This window comes from Psittacula echo, assembly GCF_963264785.1.
Source record: "Psittacula echo genome assembly, chromosome: 5".
Classification (NCBI taxonomy): Eukaryota; Metazoa; Chordata; class Aves; order Psittaciformes; family Psittacidae; genus Psittacula; species Psittacula echo.
In genome coordinates this window covers 8831333-8848467 of record NC_137739.1, presented here as the reverse complement: position 1 = coordinate 8848467, position 17135 = coordinate 8831333, and the positions used below count along the sequence as shown (strand labels likewise).

The 17135-nt window shown below is 41.0% G+C and overlaps 1 protein-coding gene across 1 annotated transcript in view; it reads left to right on the top strand.

Moving 5' to 3' along the window:
* Positions 1–789: 789 nt before the first annotated feature.
* The window catches only part of LOC308221172 (uncharacterized protein), a gene marked incomplete at both ends in the record, with an annotated part of 31607 nt that continues 15261 nt past the window's right edge, over positions 790–17135 (top strand). Inside the window, 12 exon segments of the mRNA XM_080618134.1 lie at positions 790–990; positions 1829–2039; positions 2452–2659; positions 3042–3185; positions 3939–4095; positions 4675–4754; positions 5382–5505; positions 6020–6100; positions 6240–6341; positions 6657–6784; positions 7455–7554; positions 8286–8405. Coding sequence (XP_080474260.1) covers positions 790–990; positions 1829–2039; positions 2452–2659; positions 3042–3185; positions 3939–4095; positions 4675–4754; positions 5382–5505; positions 6020–6100; positions 6240–6341; positions 6657–6784; positions 7455–7554; positions 8286–8405 — 1656 coding nt within the window.

Sequence of the window (17135 nt, the reverse complement as noted above, 5' to 3'; positions counted from 1 at the left end):
CTTTGAAATGTTTGGAGTTGAGCACAGTTCTGAAGCAATCTTCTAGACTGCTGAAAATGATAGTAGTAATGTAAAAAGAAAGAAAAAAAAAATGCAATGGAAAGGAAGCAAATAATTTGACTTGAGAGCTTTTAGAGTCATTATAGGGAGTATAGATGGAAGAGGGCATTTACAGCAAGCAAATATAGAAGTGTCTAAATAAAATTTGGGGACCTATGTAAGGGATTACTGAAGCAAAGGTTCTCTGAGAGATATGTGGTGATGAATGGATATATCAGTCAGCAATTGTTCAAGCTAAAGCAGTGAGAATCTTGATGGAAATAGTCTGGAAACATCCTTCAGCTCCATGTGAAGGAAAAGGAAGAGAGAATCAGCTACTGAATGCTTTGGAGTAAGAACCAGTAACCTTCTTGCAATACAAACAATAAGCTCTGATGTTGTGTTTGACTAAGGAGAGTTGTGGGCAATTGGCAGCCCCAAAGATCCATAAGGGTCTGCTGAGTTACAGGGAAGATGCCAGATCAGTACACTACATTAAATCCTTAAAAAGCTGATGGTAAAAAATGAAAGCAAGCAGGATGGAGAAGTTCACATCTAATTGAACTGATGAAAACATCAGTTTGGCTGTGACTAGCCTAAGTGACTTCAAATAATAACTTCAATTCATACTGAATTGTCTTTGGATAATCTTAAGGTTGTTTTTTTCTTTTGTTGTTGCTGCAGGATTCACTGCAACGATTCTGCTAATTTTTATATAGTCTGTAGCATCTACGTACATCCTCTTCTGCCATGAAGTTGTTGTTCAAATTACAGACTCTAAAATCCTCGTGGACTTTGAAGCCTCCTAATAGGACTTTCCATGGACACCCCAGGCTGCTGGCATCTGATGTATATTCACAATACGAGCCTGTCAGGCAGGGAAAACAGGAAATACCAAAATACTTCAACTTTGCAAGTGATGTACTGGACAAATGGTCTGAGATTGAAAAGGTAGACGATCTTTTGGTGTGCAGATGAGATACTTCAATTTGAAATTTTACTTGAAATAAGTTGGGTATTTCTTTTATCAAAAAAAAACAGTTTTCGAAACCCATTTGCATTAGGAAATGATACAAAATCTCATTCTTTGTTGCTTTATTTTAAAAGTGTCCCTGACCCTTCGTGCTTCCTATATAGGTAGAAAAAGCAGTGGTAAGTCCCTTTTGACTTTGATTTAACTTCGGAATGGCTGTGTTTATTCCTTCTGCATACTAGAATATGAGATATTCGCATCATAAAAATACAGGTAACATAACAATAACATTGCATGCTACGGAAAACTCTCACACAAATATTTTAATTGCCTTGTCCCAAAGTGGATTCTGCATTTGTCCAGACGCCCTATAGTTAAAGACCACTTAACTCTCCTGTTCCTGACACTGTGTCATCCTGTTGTTTTATTTTGTCCTCTTTTTGTGCTGCTTCTGTTTAACAGTGTTCCACAATTCCATCCAGAATATCAGGAGTAGTATGTGAAGTATTTCCTATTATCTGTTATTTTGTAGAAGCATTAATGCTGAGCATAAGGTTTAAACTGAAGTAGGGTCTAGACTAGGCCTTGAGCCTGGAAACAATTTAGCTGGTAAACATTTCCGGTTCAGAAAAGGAGAATTTATTGGAAATATCTGAGCTTGATCCATTAAGGACAAAGGAAAAGCTAATAGTTTATATACCAGTTGTGAAATATCCAGAACTTGCAGATACTCAATATTTGCAGATATTTGTGCATTATAATTTCATGGGTTTTTTCAGAAGAAATGTTTTGGGTTTGGATCCCTATGTTTTATAGGCTGGAAAGAGACCATCAAACCCTGCCTTTTGGTGGGTAAATGGAGAAGGTGAAGAAGTGAAGTGGAGCTTTGAGGAGCTGGGGTTCCGGTCTCGGAAAGTGGCAAATGTACTGACTAAAGTATGTGGACTGCAGAAGGGGGACAGAATTGTTGTGATCCTGCCACGAGTCCCAGAATGGTGGCTGATAATTGTGGCTTGCATGCGAGCAGGTCAGTGAGCTTATCTGTGGCTGGTAAAACTGGCTAATGCAAATTGGTTGAGAGGATCAAGAATTTAATATGGCTTGTAAAGAAAAAGTAATGTAATAATCTAGGGAGTGTCCTAGCTATGCAGGCAGTCCTGGAAGGTTTGCACTAGGTGCTGTCGGAAAAGTGGCCTGTGCAGCAGGCATGGAGGTGAAAGGAGTCAGGGAAGAGCCATGGAAGTCACCAGGCAGGTCCATGTTTCATTTCTTACAGGAGAGCACAAGCAGCTCCATTATTGCACTGTAACTGTTTGGCTTGGGAATGCCAGGGCAAATTAATCTCAGAGGTCAGTTTAGGAATAGTTAATAGTTTAGGTCCTCAGAAAAGGATCAGATGTAAAAAATGCTATCCCTAACTAACTTTACTGCTCTTCCAGGAATTGTCTTAATTCCAGGAATATCCCAATTGTCAGCCAAAGACATATTATATCGACTCCAGGTGTCAAAAGCCACGTGCATCATTACCGATGACACACTGACTCCTGCTGTGGACTCAGTGGCATCTGAGTGTCAGTTTCTGAAAACCAAGCTAATTGTGTCCAAAGGCAGTAGGGAGGGATGGCTCAACTTCACTGACCTGTACAAGTGAGTATGAGTTAGAGACACGGCAGTCATGATGCAGAAGGCAGACCTGTTCTTCACAAGTGCTCATTTCCAAGTATTCATTGTAACACCAAATGCCAGCATTAAGTTGTTAATTGTGATAGCTTGATTGCTGATACACATGAGAATTGTTTACCAACAGTGGTCTTGTTCTGAGCAGTTTCTGTCCTGTTCTTAAGGGGAAGTCTGTCTTTGAGGAAGTGTAACTCCAAATTATTTTAGTCTGATTTGGTGAAAAGCTTCTGTGAAGCTTATTTGGGGTAGGAGTTCTGCAACATACAATAACATAATTACATTCTGAAGCCTATGCAAAGTAGCCATTGAATTATTTGCATTATTGATTATTGCATTCTCTGTTTTAAAGAAACCAATCTGCTGACCATTCCTGTGTCAAAACAAGGATTCAAGACTCGATGGTTATCTTCTTTACCAGTGGAACCACAGGTTCTCCAAAGATGACTGAACATTCCCAGGGTAGTCTTGGTTTCAGACCCCTTTTAAGTGAAAGGTATGAAAGGTCTGAGTCTGGTTGAACTTGGGGTAATTGAAGCTGCATAGTAGAACTGATGAAAAATAACTGAATAAGAAATACCAATGTATGGCTCTAGCCCTTCTCTCTCCGAAATCGGACTAGAAACTCCAGCAGATTTCTAGGGCAGTAGGATCACCCCCAGTGTTCCCATTTTTCAATGAATATATGTTATGCTTTCTTTAGAGTGGTTCAAAGGACAGCCATCAGCTGGAAATAGTTTAGTGCAAAGAACCAATATATACTGTGCTGTTAGGGCTGCAAAATACTTGGTGATGTGCAGAGGCAGAGTCTGTATTGGTTGCACAGATCATCCTGTCCCTTAGCCTTAGAACTGAAATACCTGGTGTCCAACAGAACATCCATCAATGCTGCTGCTTCAGCCCTATCTTCCTATCTAGTGGAAAGTCACTTTACTGAAAGAAATTCAGACTACTCTCTTCCCCTTACTCTGTCTTATGAATGACATCATATATGTATGATATGAATGACATCATATATGTGTGCGTATATTTATGCAAACATATAGTTAGATGCCCTTTTATCTAGGGCTAGCTCATAAAATTAGCTTATTCAGAGTGCACAGTGCACATGTATCTTGTGAGAAATCTTGTGCTTGTTGGTTTTTGGGGGTTTTTTTAGGTTTTGGTTTTTTTAGTTTTCTGGTTTAGGTGAGGGTGTTAAGCAAAAAATTTTCATTATCTTTTTGATCATTTTTTTCTGCTCTATCAGGTATTGGTTGGATTTGACTCCCTCAGATGTGATATGGAGCACAGCAGACACAGGATGGATAGTAGCTTCACTGGCAGCTGTTTTTGATCCCTGGGTTTTTGGATCATGCATCTTTGTGCATAAGCTACCACGGATTGAATCAGCAGCCATCTTAAATGTAAGGAAAAGCTCATGGAGATGTGTCAATTTGCAGAAAGGGCACACAAAAAAATATTCTTAGCAGCATCTATAGATCTCATGAGGGTTGTGTTTGAGATGCTGTATCTGTTGTATAAAGCCTCTATTTGCATCTTTGATGTACACAGAAGGGGCCAAACCTGCCCTTCATTCACACATTTTGCTTATAGCTGGTGAGCACTTGAATGAAAATCATCCAAAAGCAACACTAATTGCTGATATTAATGCAGACTGAAACCTAAGCGTTCCTCTGCCCATGCTGACCAAGATGAAAGTGAAAACCTTACCTATCATGTTGACAAAGAGGAGCCTATTCTGGCCATGTGGTCTGGGTGTCACGTTGACCTGTTAGCACAGGATTTTGTCCTACCAAATATCCTGTGAATCTCTGCATATTACACTAACTGCAGGAGGGTTTCTTACCCAACAGAGAGCGTATGGTGCTTTTCCATAGAAAGGGGAGCCCATATTTTCCTTCTAGATTACCTATTCACTATACATCCAAAAGGCAGGTTTTTGTCTCAGCTTCATATGTCTGTCTTGTTGTTTAACTCACTAGACTCTCTGCAGATTCCCTATTGACACACTGGTTAGTGCTCCAACATTGTTCCGCATGCTGGTACAAAATGATGTTTCCAGGTATGTCAAGTAATTTCCAAACCAAACTTCAGTGATCTCCCAGATCTAGCTGCTTGACCAAAAATAAGGTAGTAGTTTAGTTTAAAATACCCTTAATGAAAAGACTGGCATAGAAAATGTCGTAATTTTCAATTACCAAATTAATTTTCCAAGCCTTAGGAAGGACTGTCATCCTAGAAAGTGAGTGTCAGCATATCTGTGAGGGAGTGACTTGTTGTGACAGTTGTACATCATCCCCTGCTCCACTTCCCACTGCCTGTCACTGTTCCTGCCTCCCCTCTTGCATTTTCTCACTTGGGCTGCTGCAGAGGGTCAGTAGTCAGGGCCCTGGCTCAGCAAATTGCTCTGTGATTCATTATAGGCATGTCCTTAAATCCCAGCTGACTTCAGCAAAAAATTTACTTTGTTTTTCATGTGTGTTTAATTCTGACTACTACTACTCAGAGTGTTGAGCACAGACGTATAGCCTTGCTGTATCAGGAGCTGAAGGATCAGCTTCTTCCCCACTTCATGGGACTAACTCTCCCAGTAAACAGCTCTCCAATATTATTTGTTTGTAGTTGCATGCTCCTTGTCTTGCCACTAGATTGAAATACCGCTTCTTTTGGTTTTCAACTCCTTGTGAAGCTACAAATTCATGAACCTGCAGCACTGCGTGAGTGGAGGAGAGCCGCTCAACCCAGAAGTTCTGGAGCAGTGGAAAAGCAAGACTGGGCTGGACATCCATGAAATATATGGGCAGACTGAAACGGTACATCTGTAGGGTCAATGTTCTGTTAAATCTTTATAATTCCTTTTTGTTGCATGATGTTTTATGGTTTGTTTTGAAAGAACACAGCCTGTTTCTTCCTTGATGTTTCTGTGAGTGTCTCAGACCCTCGCCATGATAACCTCTGAAAGAAACAATTTCATGGCTCTCCTCACAGAACCTGCCAGAAACATGGATTGCTGGGAGGAAATGTGCTAATTTCCATAAATGTCCTTAAGCAAATTCCAAGAGACAGGGACAGGCAAGAGGGCAGAGTCTGACTCTTAAGGAAGGGGACTGCTTAGCAAAGGCCATTAATTCTTTGCAGATAATGGAAAAGTATCCTTTCAGGGAGTTTCTTGATTTTGCTTACCTGTACCACATAGCTCTGACATACAGGATCCTATGAATCTTAATTCCTTACTTTGGAATTACTCTAGAAAGTACATTTAATGAATTGAATATAAATGTAGCAGTTTTCTATTGTAAAACATTGATTTAATTTTGATTTTTTCAGGGAATAATCTGCTCTGGTTTTAAAGGAATGAAGGTTAAACCTGGATCAATGGGGAAGGCAGCTCCCCTTTACGATGTTCAGGTTTGTTGGCTCCTCTTAAATTTTTTCAGCAAGTTTTTTGTTTCGTTGGGTTTGGGTTTGTTTTGGGTTTGATTTTCCCATTTTTTGATTTTCCTATTTTTTTAGATTGGACTAAAACATGTGTTGTTTCTCATTCTAGATTGTAGACAAAAATGCTAATATTCTGCCTCCAGGACAACAGGGGGAAATTGCTGTCAGAAGCAAGCCTATAAAACCACTTGGTTTTTTCTCTGGATATGTGGTAAGGACTTTATTTTATTCTCACCACCACTGATCTCTCCAGTTGAGCATAGTGGCTCAAAAGGCTGAATATTTTTCACCAGTTTATTATTTATCACCAGAGTAATTTGTTAGTTTGGATTGGTGGATGTTAGATAATGGAAGAGAAGAGTTTGCTGGAGACTGAGTTAAAATTCTATAGCAATGTCAGTACACTTCTTGAACATTCTTGACTGAAAAATTAAGTTTCAGTGCATTTAATGTTATGTGTGTTATAGCACAACGTATAGGTAGTGCATGTTCAAAATCTAAACTACTGTTTGTAAACCACTTTGAGGATAACCCTCAGAAAACCGCAGAAACTGAACGTGGGGATTTTTATGTCACTGGAGACAGAGGGACTGTGGACGAAGATGGATATTTTCAGTTCATTGGAAGAGATGATGACATCATCATTTCTTCAGGGTCAGTTTGCACGCTTCCTTTCGAAATCTGCCATTGTATCATCTTACATGTTGTGTTCCTGGTGAGCTTCTGACATGATAATTCTGTGATGAATGTATTGACCTTTTGATTTAGGAATACTTGCTTTTATTATTAGCTTTTCATAGACTTGCAGTACCATCTTGGTGATGTCAGTGGCATCTCTGTGTCAATTTCACCTGCAATATCTTGTCTGTTTCAACAAAAGGTGAAGACTGCCATTGACAGAGGAGGGATTTTAATCTAGTTTGGGTTTTTCACTAAAATTGAAGGACATGGCTATCAAAAGAGCATTTGAAATGTTTTATTTTTAACATAGTGGAATGAAACAATTTTATATTGTATGATGTGATACCATAACATGGCATCAGCTGGTACTACAGACCCCAACCATCAGGTTGAGATGGAGCTCCAGTGTAGGAGCCGCAAGGAAAGGGGAGAGATGGGAGAGCCTCAGCAGTCCTCTACCACATGACCACCATGAAATGCTCCTACCTTCTAACACAGCCAACCTTCCCATTCTGCCTGAGGTTTCTGTAGTTGGTTGTTGGTTTGTTTTGGGTTTCTTCTGCAATATGAACATTAAAAACCCATTTGGTACTGGTTTTCCAGCTCATAAAGACAAATCCTACTTTTTTTTTTCCTTACCTAGATATCGCATTGGGCCTTTTGAAGTAGAGAATGCCCTTTTAGAACACCCAGCAGTAGCAGAAACAGCTGTTGTCAGCAGCCCAGATCCGCTCAGAGGAGAGGTAATGATGCTGAGCAGTAGTGGGGGAAGCAGTATGTTTGTTTAAATATACAAGTTTATAAAGCATTTCCTACTTTACTAAATAATGTACAGCTCTAAAGTAGTCATGTCATCACAGATAATCCTGCTTGGGATGACAGGCAAAATCCCTTCTTATTTACATGCCTTTGCTCTTAGTTTATTTTCATCCCAAGATCTTCTCTGGAGAATATTACAGTGATGTTTACTTTCCTCTTGTTGTTAAGAACTTGTCTGTACATGAAATTGTCTTTTTTGACTGTCTTGGTGTAACCAAAGTTATTCTGTACTAGCGTTAGCTAGTTACATATATGTAACTAGCATACTGTAACTAGCATTAGAAAACACAGTGCTGTGCTGGGATGATATGAGCCTTCTGTCCCCAGTGTGAACTTCAGAGAGAAACAAAATGTGCCTCAGCTTCAAGAAGAACTCTGCAGAGACACCTCTTATTACTCCTCCTTCTTCATGCCTACTGATAAGATAGAGCAAATGCTCTTGCTTTGTAATGAGGGAAGAAAAACTCCGCTTTCAACTTTCCCTTCTGTGAGACATGTGCAGAAGCTGGGCACAGCCATTTCTTACATCTTGCTGGTTTCTCTGCTCCTCCCTTTTGCATGTCATGAGACTGAGCAGTACTGTTCATTGGTAACCTCTGTATCAGCTTGTAAAAATGGATGGTGTTAGATCACTTCTGTTGACATTTTCTTACAGGTTGTGAAAGCATTTGTGGTCCTGTCCCAAACTTTTTCATCCGGTGATTTAGAGAGCTTAACCTGGGATTTGCAGGAGCATGTCAAGAAAACTACTGCTCCATATAAATACCCCAGAAAGGTAAATGCTTCTGAGGTGGTCAACCAGGTCACCCTTCCATAAATCTCACAGAATTACTATTTGGATTTTCATGATTGACCTGAAAGAGACAGTGGTAAAGATTCAGCTAAAGCCCTGGGTCCAGGAAATCTTTCCTAAATAACATTTGCTTATTTTGGTTTTCATGCGTTTGAGTTAAGAGTTTGCTTAAACCTCTCAAAAATTTCTAAGCTTCATATAATATCCTAGTTAGCTCTGCGTATTTTAAGTCAGATTCACAATTATAATTCTCCATTTTGTATTTAATCTTCAACTGAGCACTCTTTAGTGACTTTAGGGTAGTATCTGACTGAGTCTGAATAAGTTTTTATCTACTGCTTCTCACAGTTAATATATGAGATAAAAGCCCAGGAAGATACACTTGGTGTTTCTCAGTAATCCCATCCCTACAGGAGAATAGCTGCTAGCAGTGCCCTAGTTCACTTGTGCAGAACTCATAGGAGCTAAGGACGATTAAAGACTTTGTGCCAATAACATCTCTTTCTTCTTTTTTATCATTTGTCTCTGACTTCTGATACCATTTAGGTATTCATCCTTCTGTTACAGTACTGATGCTACAGTACTCAGTTTGGTTAGCTGAGAGGCAGCTACACAGGTCTTTGGCCATCTAGGCAGCCAAATGGCACAACATGCTGCTTTGATTTGGCTTGGACTTGATCCTTTAGGCAAGATGTTCTTACTGATAGTAGTCCTCTTAGTTTTCCACATATGCTAAGGGCTAGTCTTGGAAAATCAACTCTGTGGAACTTGCTACGTTGTTGTCTGTCTTTTTTTATTTAGGTGGAATTTGTCCAAGAGCTGCCAAAAACAGTCACTGGGAAGATCAAGAGGAATGAATTAAGAAAGAAAGAGTGGGGACGGATGTAGCATTGTTTGGAAATTAACAGAACTTCTTTCATTCCATTAATGAATTACACATTTCTCTGATGTAATTGCCTTCCTCTTTTTTGTTAAATGCCTGAGTATCAAAAGCTATAGGTAACAGCAAGATATGATGCTTGCACCTGCTTCCAAAAGTGTCAGTACCACTGTTTCAGTTCCTGAAGCACTGCTGGAAAAGGGAACAAATGATACAACTCCATTCTAGTCCCGAATGTCCACAGGTTCACCAGAATTTGGCTGGTGACCCATCTCTTTTAGATAGTATTTGGGATGAGTGAAGAGATATTGCTGATTATCAGTTGTCTAGCTCGAAGCTGCAGAAAAGGCAGGAATGGATTTGAGTGGTTCAAATGCTCTGTACTTAAATGCAGTGTGTTTAATCTGAATGCAGCCCTCCTATCATTTATTGAAGATGGAAAGACTCCTCTTTATTGATACCACCCTACGACCTTCATAAACCTTTCTTAATACATGTGTTGATGATAAGCAGTGCTAGCTTCTCCTGTGCTTTATCCACAAATAATGTCCATACAGAAGTAGCTTCATTGTTCCCCTCTGTTCTAATGTTTGCATACAATGGACAAAACTCCTGTACCACTTCTGCCCCCCTCTACTCCATTCCATTCCATTCCTTTCCATTCTGTGCCAGCACCTGGCAATGCAGCAGTCACAATGCCCCAGGACAGGATAAAAGAGAGCAGCCTCCTGTGTCCCCTGGCAGAGGTGGCATGGGGCAGCCCTAAGACATCCCAGAGGAAGCCCTTGAGCTTCTGGAGTTAGCTACAGGGGGCTCAGGCAGGAAGGGCAGCTGCTGGTGAAGGCTGCTGGAGGTTCTCAGCTGCAAGGCCAGCTCCTGGCTGTAACAGCTTCTTAGCTCATGGGAGGGATAGCAATCCTTTTCAGCTGCATAGCCATGGCCAGAGCATAGGAATGTGTTCTTGAGGAGCACTGTAGAGCTCACCATCCTCATCTGCCACAGAGCCAGGGGCAGCAGCCATAAGCAATAGGATGCAGAGGTGTTTCCAGGGATCCCAGTGCTTCTTTCAGAAGCCTGTGAGGTGACTGCAGGTTGAGGGAGAATTGGGCTTGGGTATCTCCTGGGAGGCATGACCAGCCTGCAGACCAGGAGCAGGTCTTGCTCACATGCTCAGGGATAGCCAATCACCAGCACTGGGCTCAGGAAGGAATTTTCCCCTGGGGCAGATTGGCACTGGTCCCCAGGGGTTTTTTGCCTTCCTCTGAGCATCGAGCAGGACCACTTGTCAGGGCTCCTCTGGTCCATTCTGCTGGGTTACTGCCTGCTGCTCATGCACCATGAAGGTGGCCCCTCGTGTCCTGCAGCTGGGGGGGAAGGCTTTTTTTCCCCACAGAGGACCTGCAAATGTCCCCAGGGTTTTTTTGCCTTCCTCCACAGCTGAGCACAGCCCCTTCATGGGGCTCCTTTGGGCTATTGGGCCCAAAGGCTGCTGCTCGTGCTCCATGCAGGTGGCCCTTGTGCCCTGCATCCGGGAGGAGGAAGCTTTCTGGCCTCCCAGGGTATTCCCTGGGAGTTGCTGCCTGTCCTCTGGAGCACTGAGCACATCCCCTTGTCAGCCTTCTCCTTTGGCCTTGGTTCTTGCCTGCTGCTCTCACACCTCCAAGGCACTCTCGTGTCCTGGCTCTCTTTGGCTCCATTGCCCAGTGCAAGCTCGGAGCGGAAGTGAGCTCTGCTCTTCCCTTAGCTCCATCTGCTCCGGGGTTCTTGCTTCGGCACAGCAGCCTGTGCTTGGGAGGGCTCCAACTTTGCTGCCCCATCAGCAGCTGCCACTCTCCAGCTCTCCCCGCTTGTAACACCAGCGCCAGGCAGGCACGGGAGTACTTTTCATGCATCCCTGGCCAGGAAGCACAGCGAACGAACAAGTGTTGGAAGTCACTTGTGTGCTTGTCGTCGATAGGTGTCATGCTTTGGGAAATACCCCATGCTACCACACACCTTCTTCTTCTTGCACATTTGTGTGTGGTCGGTGACGATGCTCATAAATAATAACATAAAACTTTCAGGCTGGATGTAAGGAAGAAGTGTCAGGGTGCTGTTAGGCTGCTGAGGCACTGGAACAGGTTGCCTAAAGAAGCTGTGTGTGCTCCTTCCCATGGTGATGTACAACACCACCGCATTGTACAGACCCTTGGGTGTCATCCTACGGCGACATATAACACCACGTTGTACAGACCCTTGGATGACATCTCCTGGCAAAGTATAAGACCAGGAGGCACTGAGCCTTGGACAACATGTTTCTTGTGTGAGGCATCCCTGAAAATGGCAGGGCAGTTGGAACTAGGTGCTCTTGAAGTCCTCTCCAACCCTAACTAGTCTATGATTCTAGGATGTAATGATTCTAAAAGAACATAAAATACAAGAAAACAAACAAAATCAAATGGAATAATAAAATAAAATCTTGTTTCCACATGAAAGCTTTGTGATTTGGGTCCTTGAAAGTGCTTTTGCAGCTGAAAACCACTGACACTTAAGAGAAATCAGTGTCACCGTTATTCAGCTGAGGTTGAGCGTAGGGAATGGAATGGAATGGAACCGAATGAAATGGACTACACTAGATTAGACTAGAACAGAATTGGTATAGGTTAGGCTATGTTATGCCTGCAACTCTGCTTGACAAGTGATGCCCTTGTTGTTGGGCAGGTGACCCAATTTGTAAAACAAACTGTGGTTCTTTGCCATAGTAGACACTTGCTACAGGACCAGTCTATTTCTGCAGTCACTTACAGGTGAAACCAGTGAAAAACATTCCTTGATCTGGTTTGGATGATCACATCATTTTTTAACATTTAACTCTGAGCTTCATGAAGAAGCATGTACAAAGTGTACACACCCTTACTTCTTACAGTGGCACATGCAATAGTGGTACAGACTTCAAGGTAGTATCAGTTCTTAGCTATTCATCCTGGGGTTTTGTGGGGTATTTTTTTGTTTTTCGAATTTCATTTTCTGGCACAAATTTTCATTATTTAACAAAAGCATCTCCAGCCTAAGAGTCCTCTTATGTTCATTAAGTAAGAAGAAATTGCTGGGTAACAATAGCATCTTCAGGCAAGAAAGAAGGGCTTTTACAGTTGTGTCTCACTGCCTGGAGTTCCGTGTCTGCTGCAGCTGTAAAGTGGGATTTGAAGCATTCTAATCTTGAGAAATGAAAATACTATATTTCTTGAGAGTAAACACTTCTGTCACTAGAACAATTTCTGCACTAGCAACTGTTTGAAATAAAAGTAGTTGTCAATAAATACATTTACATCACTCTTTTTGACAGTAGCTTCATTTTTTGGAATTCTTAATATTACAGAGAAGTTTTAAAACACTCTTTCACTCCTGAGTTTTCTAGGAGCATTAGATTATATTATTATAAAACTAATCATTAGTTTCTTCAGTGCACTTCTTTAGGCATGTCACTTGTTGCTGCCTCAAGGTCTTTTCTGTACCCAGTTCAGTTTCCTTTAACAGCCCTGTACTGCTGGGCCTTCCAAGGACTCTACATCTTCTAGATCTTTCTGCTTGGTTTTAAACAGAGAAGTGTTTAAAAACAACAAGAAGTGGACAAAACAATAAAAAGGCTGCAAAAAGTGGAATGATGAACAAGTATACAAACTGGAATTCAGAACACCTGGAAACTCCCCTTGTACCAGTTAGCTGTTTGGGCAGTTAAACTCCAGTTATGTCTGAGAGTTAGGAAGTTTTGCAGGTTTTTTCCCCTTACCAAATTTAAGGACCTAAAAGCAAGCAGCTAAATTCAGAGTTGGGATTCAGAACCTTAAAAGAAAAGGTCTGAATCAAACTACCACACTGAAGACTGGAGTTTTACCACTGATTTCAGTGGGGTCATGACTCTCTAAATTCTAATATGTCTCATTGGAATAATGTGCTCCAGGCTTCAATGCTAGAACTGTCATCTATGGTAATCCTTTCCTTATTTGACCATAGAAACTGGGTTTCTGTTGTGCTATAGTACCCAGGTTTTTGCATGAACAGTCTAGGGTCAAAGTCAAGCAGACTGACAGGTTATTCATGCCACATGCTGTGGCTCTGGGCTCTGAGGTGCTCTGCTCCATGCTACAGCAAGCTCTTACTAGCAATATTCAGTACACTGTTCTGTCTTGTGTTAAAGGTAGATGGTTTGTTTACTTCTTCTCCTATGCCCAGAATAAGAGAATTGCCAATATATTTCCTCCAATCCATGCAGAATGATTTCAGAGACACAGGCTTGCAGCTACAAGCAATTGAAAACAAAGTAAATCTCTGTAGCATGTCTGTCTTCTGGAGCCACAAAGTTTGAAACTTGACTGGATTGTATCATTCTGGCTGAAAAATATAAATTTCAATAGACTAGCCTTTCCCTTTGAGACCTCCTCTCCTTCCCTCTTACAGCCCAGCTTCATAGTACATGCTTAATGTTGCACGTATGTATATACTGTGTGTGTATATATGTTGGGTGCGTGTATTTTGGCATGTAAAATTGCTCTGCTTGCATTAGTAAAAAAGTTAATACTTGGTTTTATGCCTAGAGATCCTTTATACATTTCCAGAATGTGTTTGAAACTTGGTCTTGCAGATTTGCTGGATGGTGATTTTATGACTTTGCATGTCCTTTGCATGACTGACTTTTAGCCAGTTCATTGAGCAGGAGCGTTTTATAAGTGATATACAACTTCATCTCCTCTCCAACAATACAAAAAGTTGGAATAAAGGTGCAGCCATGAGGTGAGTTTGGTTTTAGTTATTCATAAGGCAATTATTATGCTAATACTTGATCTGTCCCTCTGTAAGAATAAAAAAGAACACAATTTATAAATGAAATTAATGTAATCATATCTGTGTGAGAAGGGTTCATTATTGAAAAGATCAATTACAAAAGGGGTAATTAGCCAAGTTTGGCCATTACATTCAAGTGTTATATTTAAGATGCAGATCAAAACTCACCATCAGTGTCTGAGCTTCATCAGCTCATAAAAGATCAGTATTTGTTTCCCTGTGATACTTCCTAAGCAAGGGCAGTCCAGTGCAGAGGTGAGGTTATTTGTTGGGCAGGGGGCCAGGCATTCATAGCTAGATTGTTTAGACCTCATAGCCTGTTATTATGGTCAGACTGGCTAGTTCTGGATAGAAAGCATTATTTTCTTAGTAAATGAAATAACAGAAATTTGAAGGAAGCAGAGAGGACTTTGTGTGCTTCCTTTAATCATTTTAAATACTTCCATGGGTTTTTTTCCCTTCCATGTTTATGATCTTCAGCAAAATGACATTAAAGGTAAACCTCTTCTACTTGGTGGCATGAAGTTACACTCCCGAGAGGTCCGTTAAGGAATCAGGCCTGTTAATGAATGGAAAGAGGATTATGTAAATTGACAATGTCTACATCTGCTTGGCCCCATTTGTAAATTCTTTTTTCCTATTAAATGCTTTGTTTATAATTTTCTCATCATTACTAAGCTTTGGGTGAATTTGTATTCCTCTGATACACTATGGGGTCTGATACAGGCTGGATAAAATTTGACTCTTCTGCCTCATTTTCTCCATAGATTCAGGGATCGTGCCTCTTTTCACATGGCTAGCTGCAGATGACACAGCAACTATTTTAAATGTAAGAATAAAAAGTGTGTTATCAAAAGCAAAAGCTGTTGTATTAGTGGGTTGTTAATGCCTGGTGGGAGACAGTGCTCTTGGTAGAGTGGACATTCCAAAACACGTTCAGTTTTTTGTACCACACACAGACATGAAGATTGATCTAGGGAAGTCCCATCTCTCTGTAACACCACGGATTCTTTTTCATCAAAAATGAGTAATGAAATCTCCCTCTGCACTGTAAACTCTCCTGAGGCATGCTCTGCTTCCACCAAATAATGGTGTCACTGTTTCTCTGATTTTTGCTTAGTGTTTGCTTGTTGGAGCTACCTAAAATATCTAACATATATGTGTGTTGAGAAATAGCTGTGTCCGTGAGGGAAATATTGGTTTGTATAAACATTGTAAAGGTGTAGACTGGCATTTTCAAATATATTTTTGTATATATTTAAAATACACACAAAAGAGGAACCTAACTTCCTTCTGATTTCGGAAAAATTAGGGGCACCTACACCAATGGCTTCTCTGTATTCCAGTGAGATCCTATAGCTTGAAGCAATGTACCCTAGCTATTCTTAGGAAGCTCATTAAGTAAATATGGCTTATCTAAGTCACCCCTCTTCTTTAACACTGAGGACATGATGTGCCTGCCTAACCGCCAGTGAAGGATTCCTGTCTGCTGAGAATGCCACTGTGCTGTTTTAAAGCCCATTTCTGGAACTCAACAGATGATAAAAATCAGTACATTGTCCAGCATCTGGCTTGGAAACTTGTATTTCTATGGGTTTGAAAGAGATTTGGTTGTAGAAAATTGTGTTATTCGTCTTAATCTTTCTATTGCACATTATTCATCAAGTTAGTGATTGCTGAGTTTTGGCTTACTCTAGCTCTCCTCTTTAGGTGGTAAAAGCTTTTATTGTTCTGTCTCCTGAATTTACGTCTCAAGATGCTGAAAAATTACTTCTTCAGCATGTGAAAAAAGTTACTGCACCTTACCAATACCCAAGAAAGGCAGGTACCACAGAGTTCTGAATACTCTGCCCCGGTGAGACCGCATCTGGAATATTGTGTCCAGTTCTGGGCCCCTCAGTTCAAGAAGGACAGGGACCTGCTGGAGAGAGTCCAGCGCAGGGCAACTAAGATGATTAAGGGAGTGGAGCATCTCCCTTATGAGGAAAGGCTGAGGGAGCTGGGTCTCTTCAGTTTGCAAAAGAGGAGACTGAGGGGTGACCTTATTAGTGTATATAAATATATAAAGGGGGAGTGTCACGAGGATGGAGCCAGGCTCTTCTCGGTGACAACCAATGGTAAGACGAGGGGTAATGGGCTCAAACTGGAACACAAGAGGTTCCACTTAAATTTGAGAAGAAACTTCTTCTCAGTGAGGGTGACAGAACACTGGAACAGGCTGCCCAAGGAGGTTGTGGAGTCTCCTTCTCTGGAGACATTCAAAACCCGCCTGGACACATTCCTGTGTAACCTCATCTAGGTGTTCCTGCTCCGGCAGGGGGATTGGACTAAATGATCTTTTGAGGTCCCTTCCAATTCCTAATGTTCTGTGATTCTGTAATTCTGTGAATATACAAGTAGTTCCTGGCAATACACTCTTCTAATCAAACCTAATAATCAGATGAGAAATACAGTCAGGTTATGTTTCGGAATAGTAGAATTTTGCTTTTTTTCTCCTGGAACTTCTTTTAATCAGGTTTTGAAATGTAACCTTGAGAATCTGACAGCAACACACATCCTTTACATGAGCAAACACTGCTTAGCTGAACATCATAGGCCTATCCTGATAGGATCTGATGTTGTCTTCTTACACTGAAGCTACAGAGGAACTTATATTAGATTTCACTGTGATTATATGCAGGGAAATGAAATGTTCCTTTCCCTAATCAAATTGTGTCTATGAGTATAAATTTATCCTGATTATTTTAAACAAAAGAATCAGATCCTACAAATTCAATACAATTATAAAATATTAAATGCATTTCTATACATCTTGAATGACTAACTGAACAGAGACAGATAATTCTTCGGAGTTATAATAACAGAGGGTTGAAAGCCTCAAGCCTGTCAAGTTCCTCAGCAGTTATCACAGTTTGCACTGGTTGCAGATTATCCGGCTCAAGGGGTATGGCAGGTTTGAGGGAATCTCAGCATGATTTTCACATCTCATTACTGGTGGCAGTGGGCTGTGC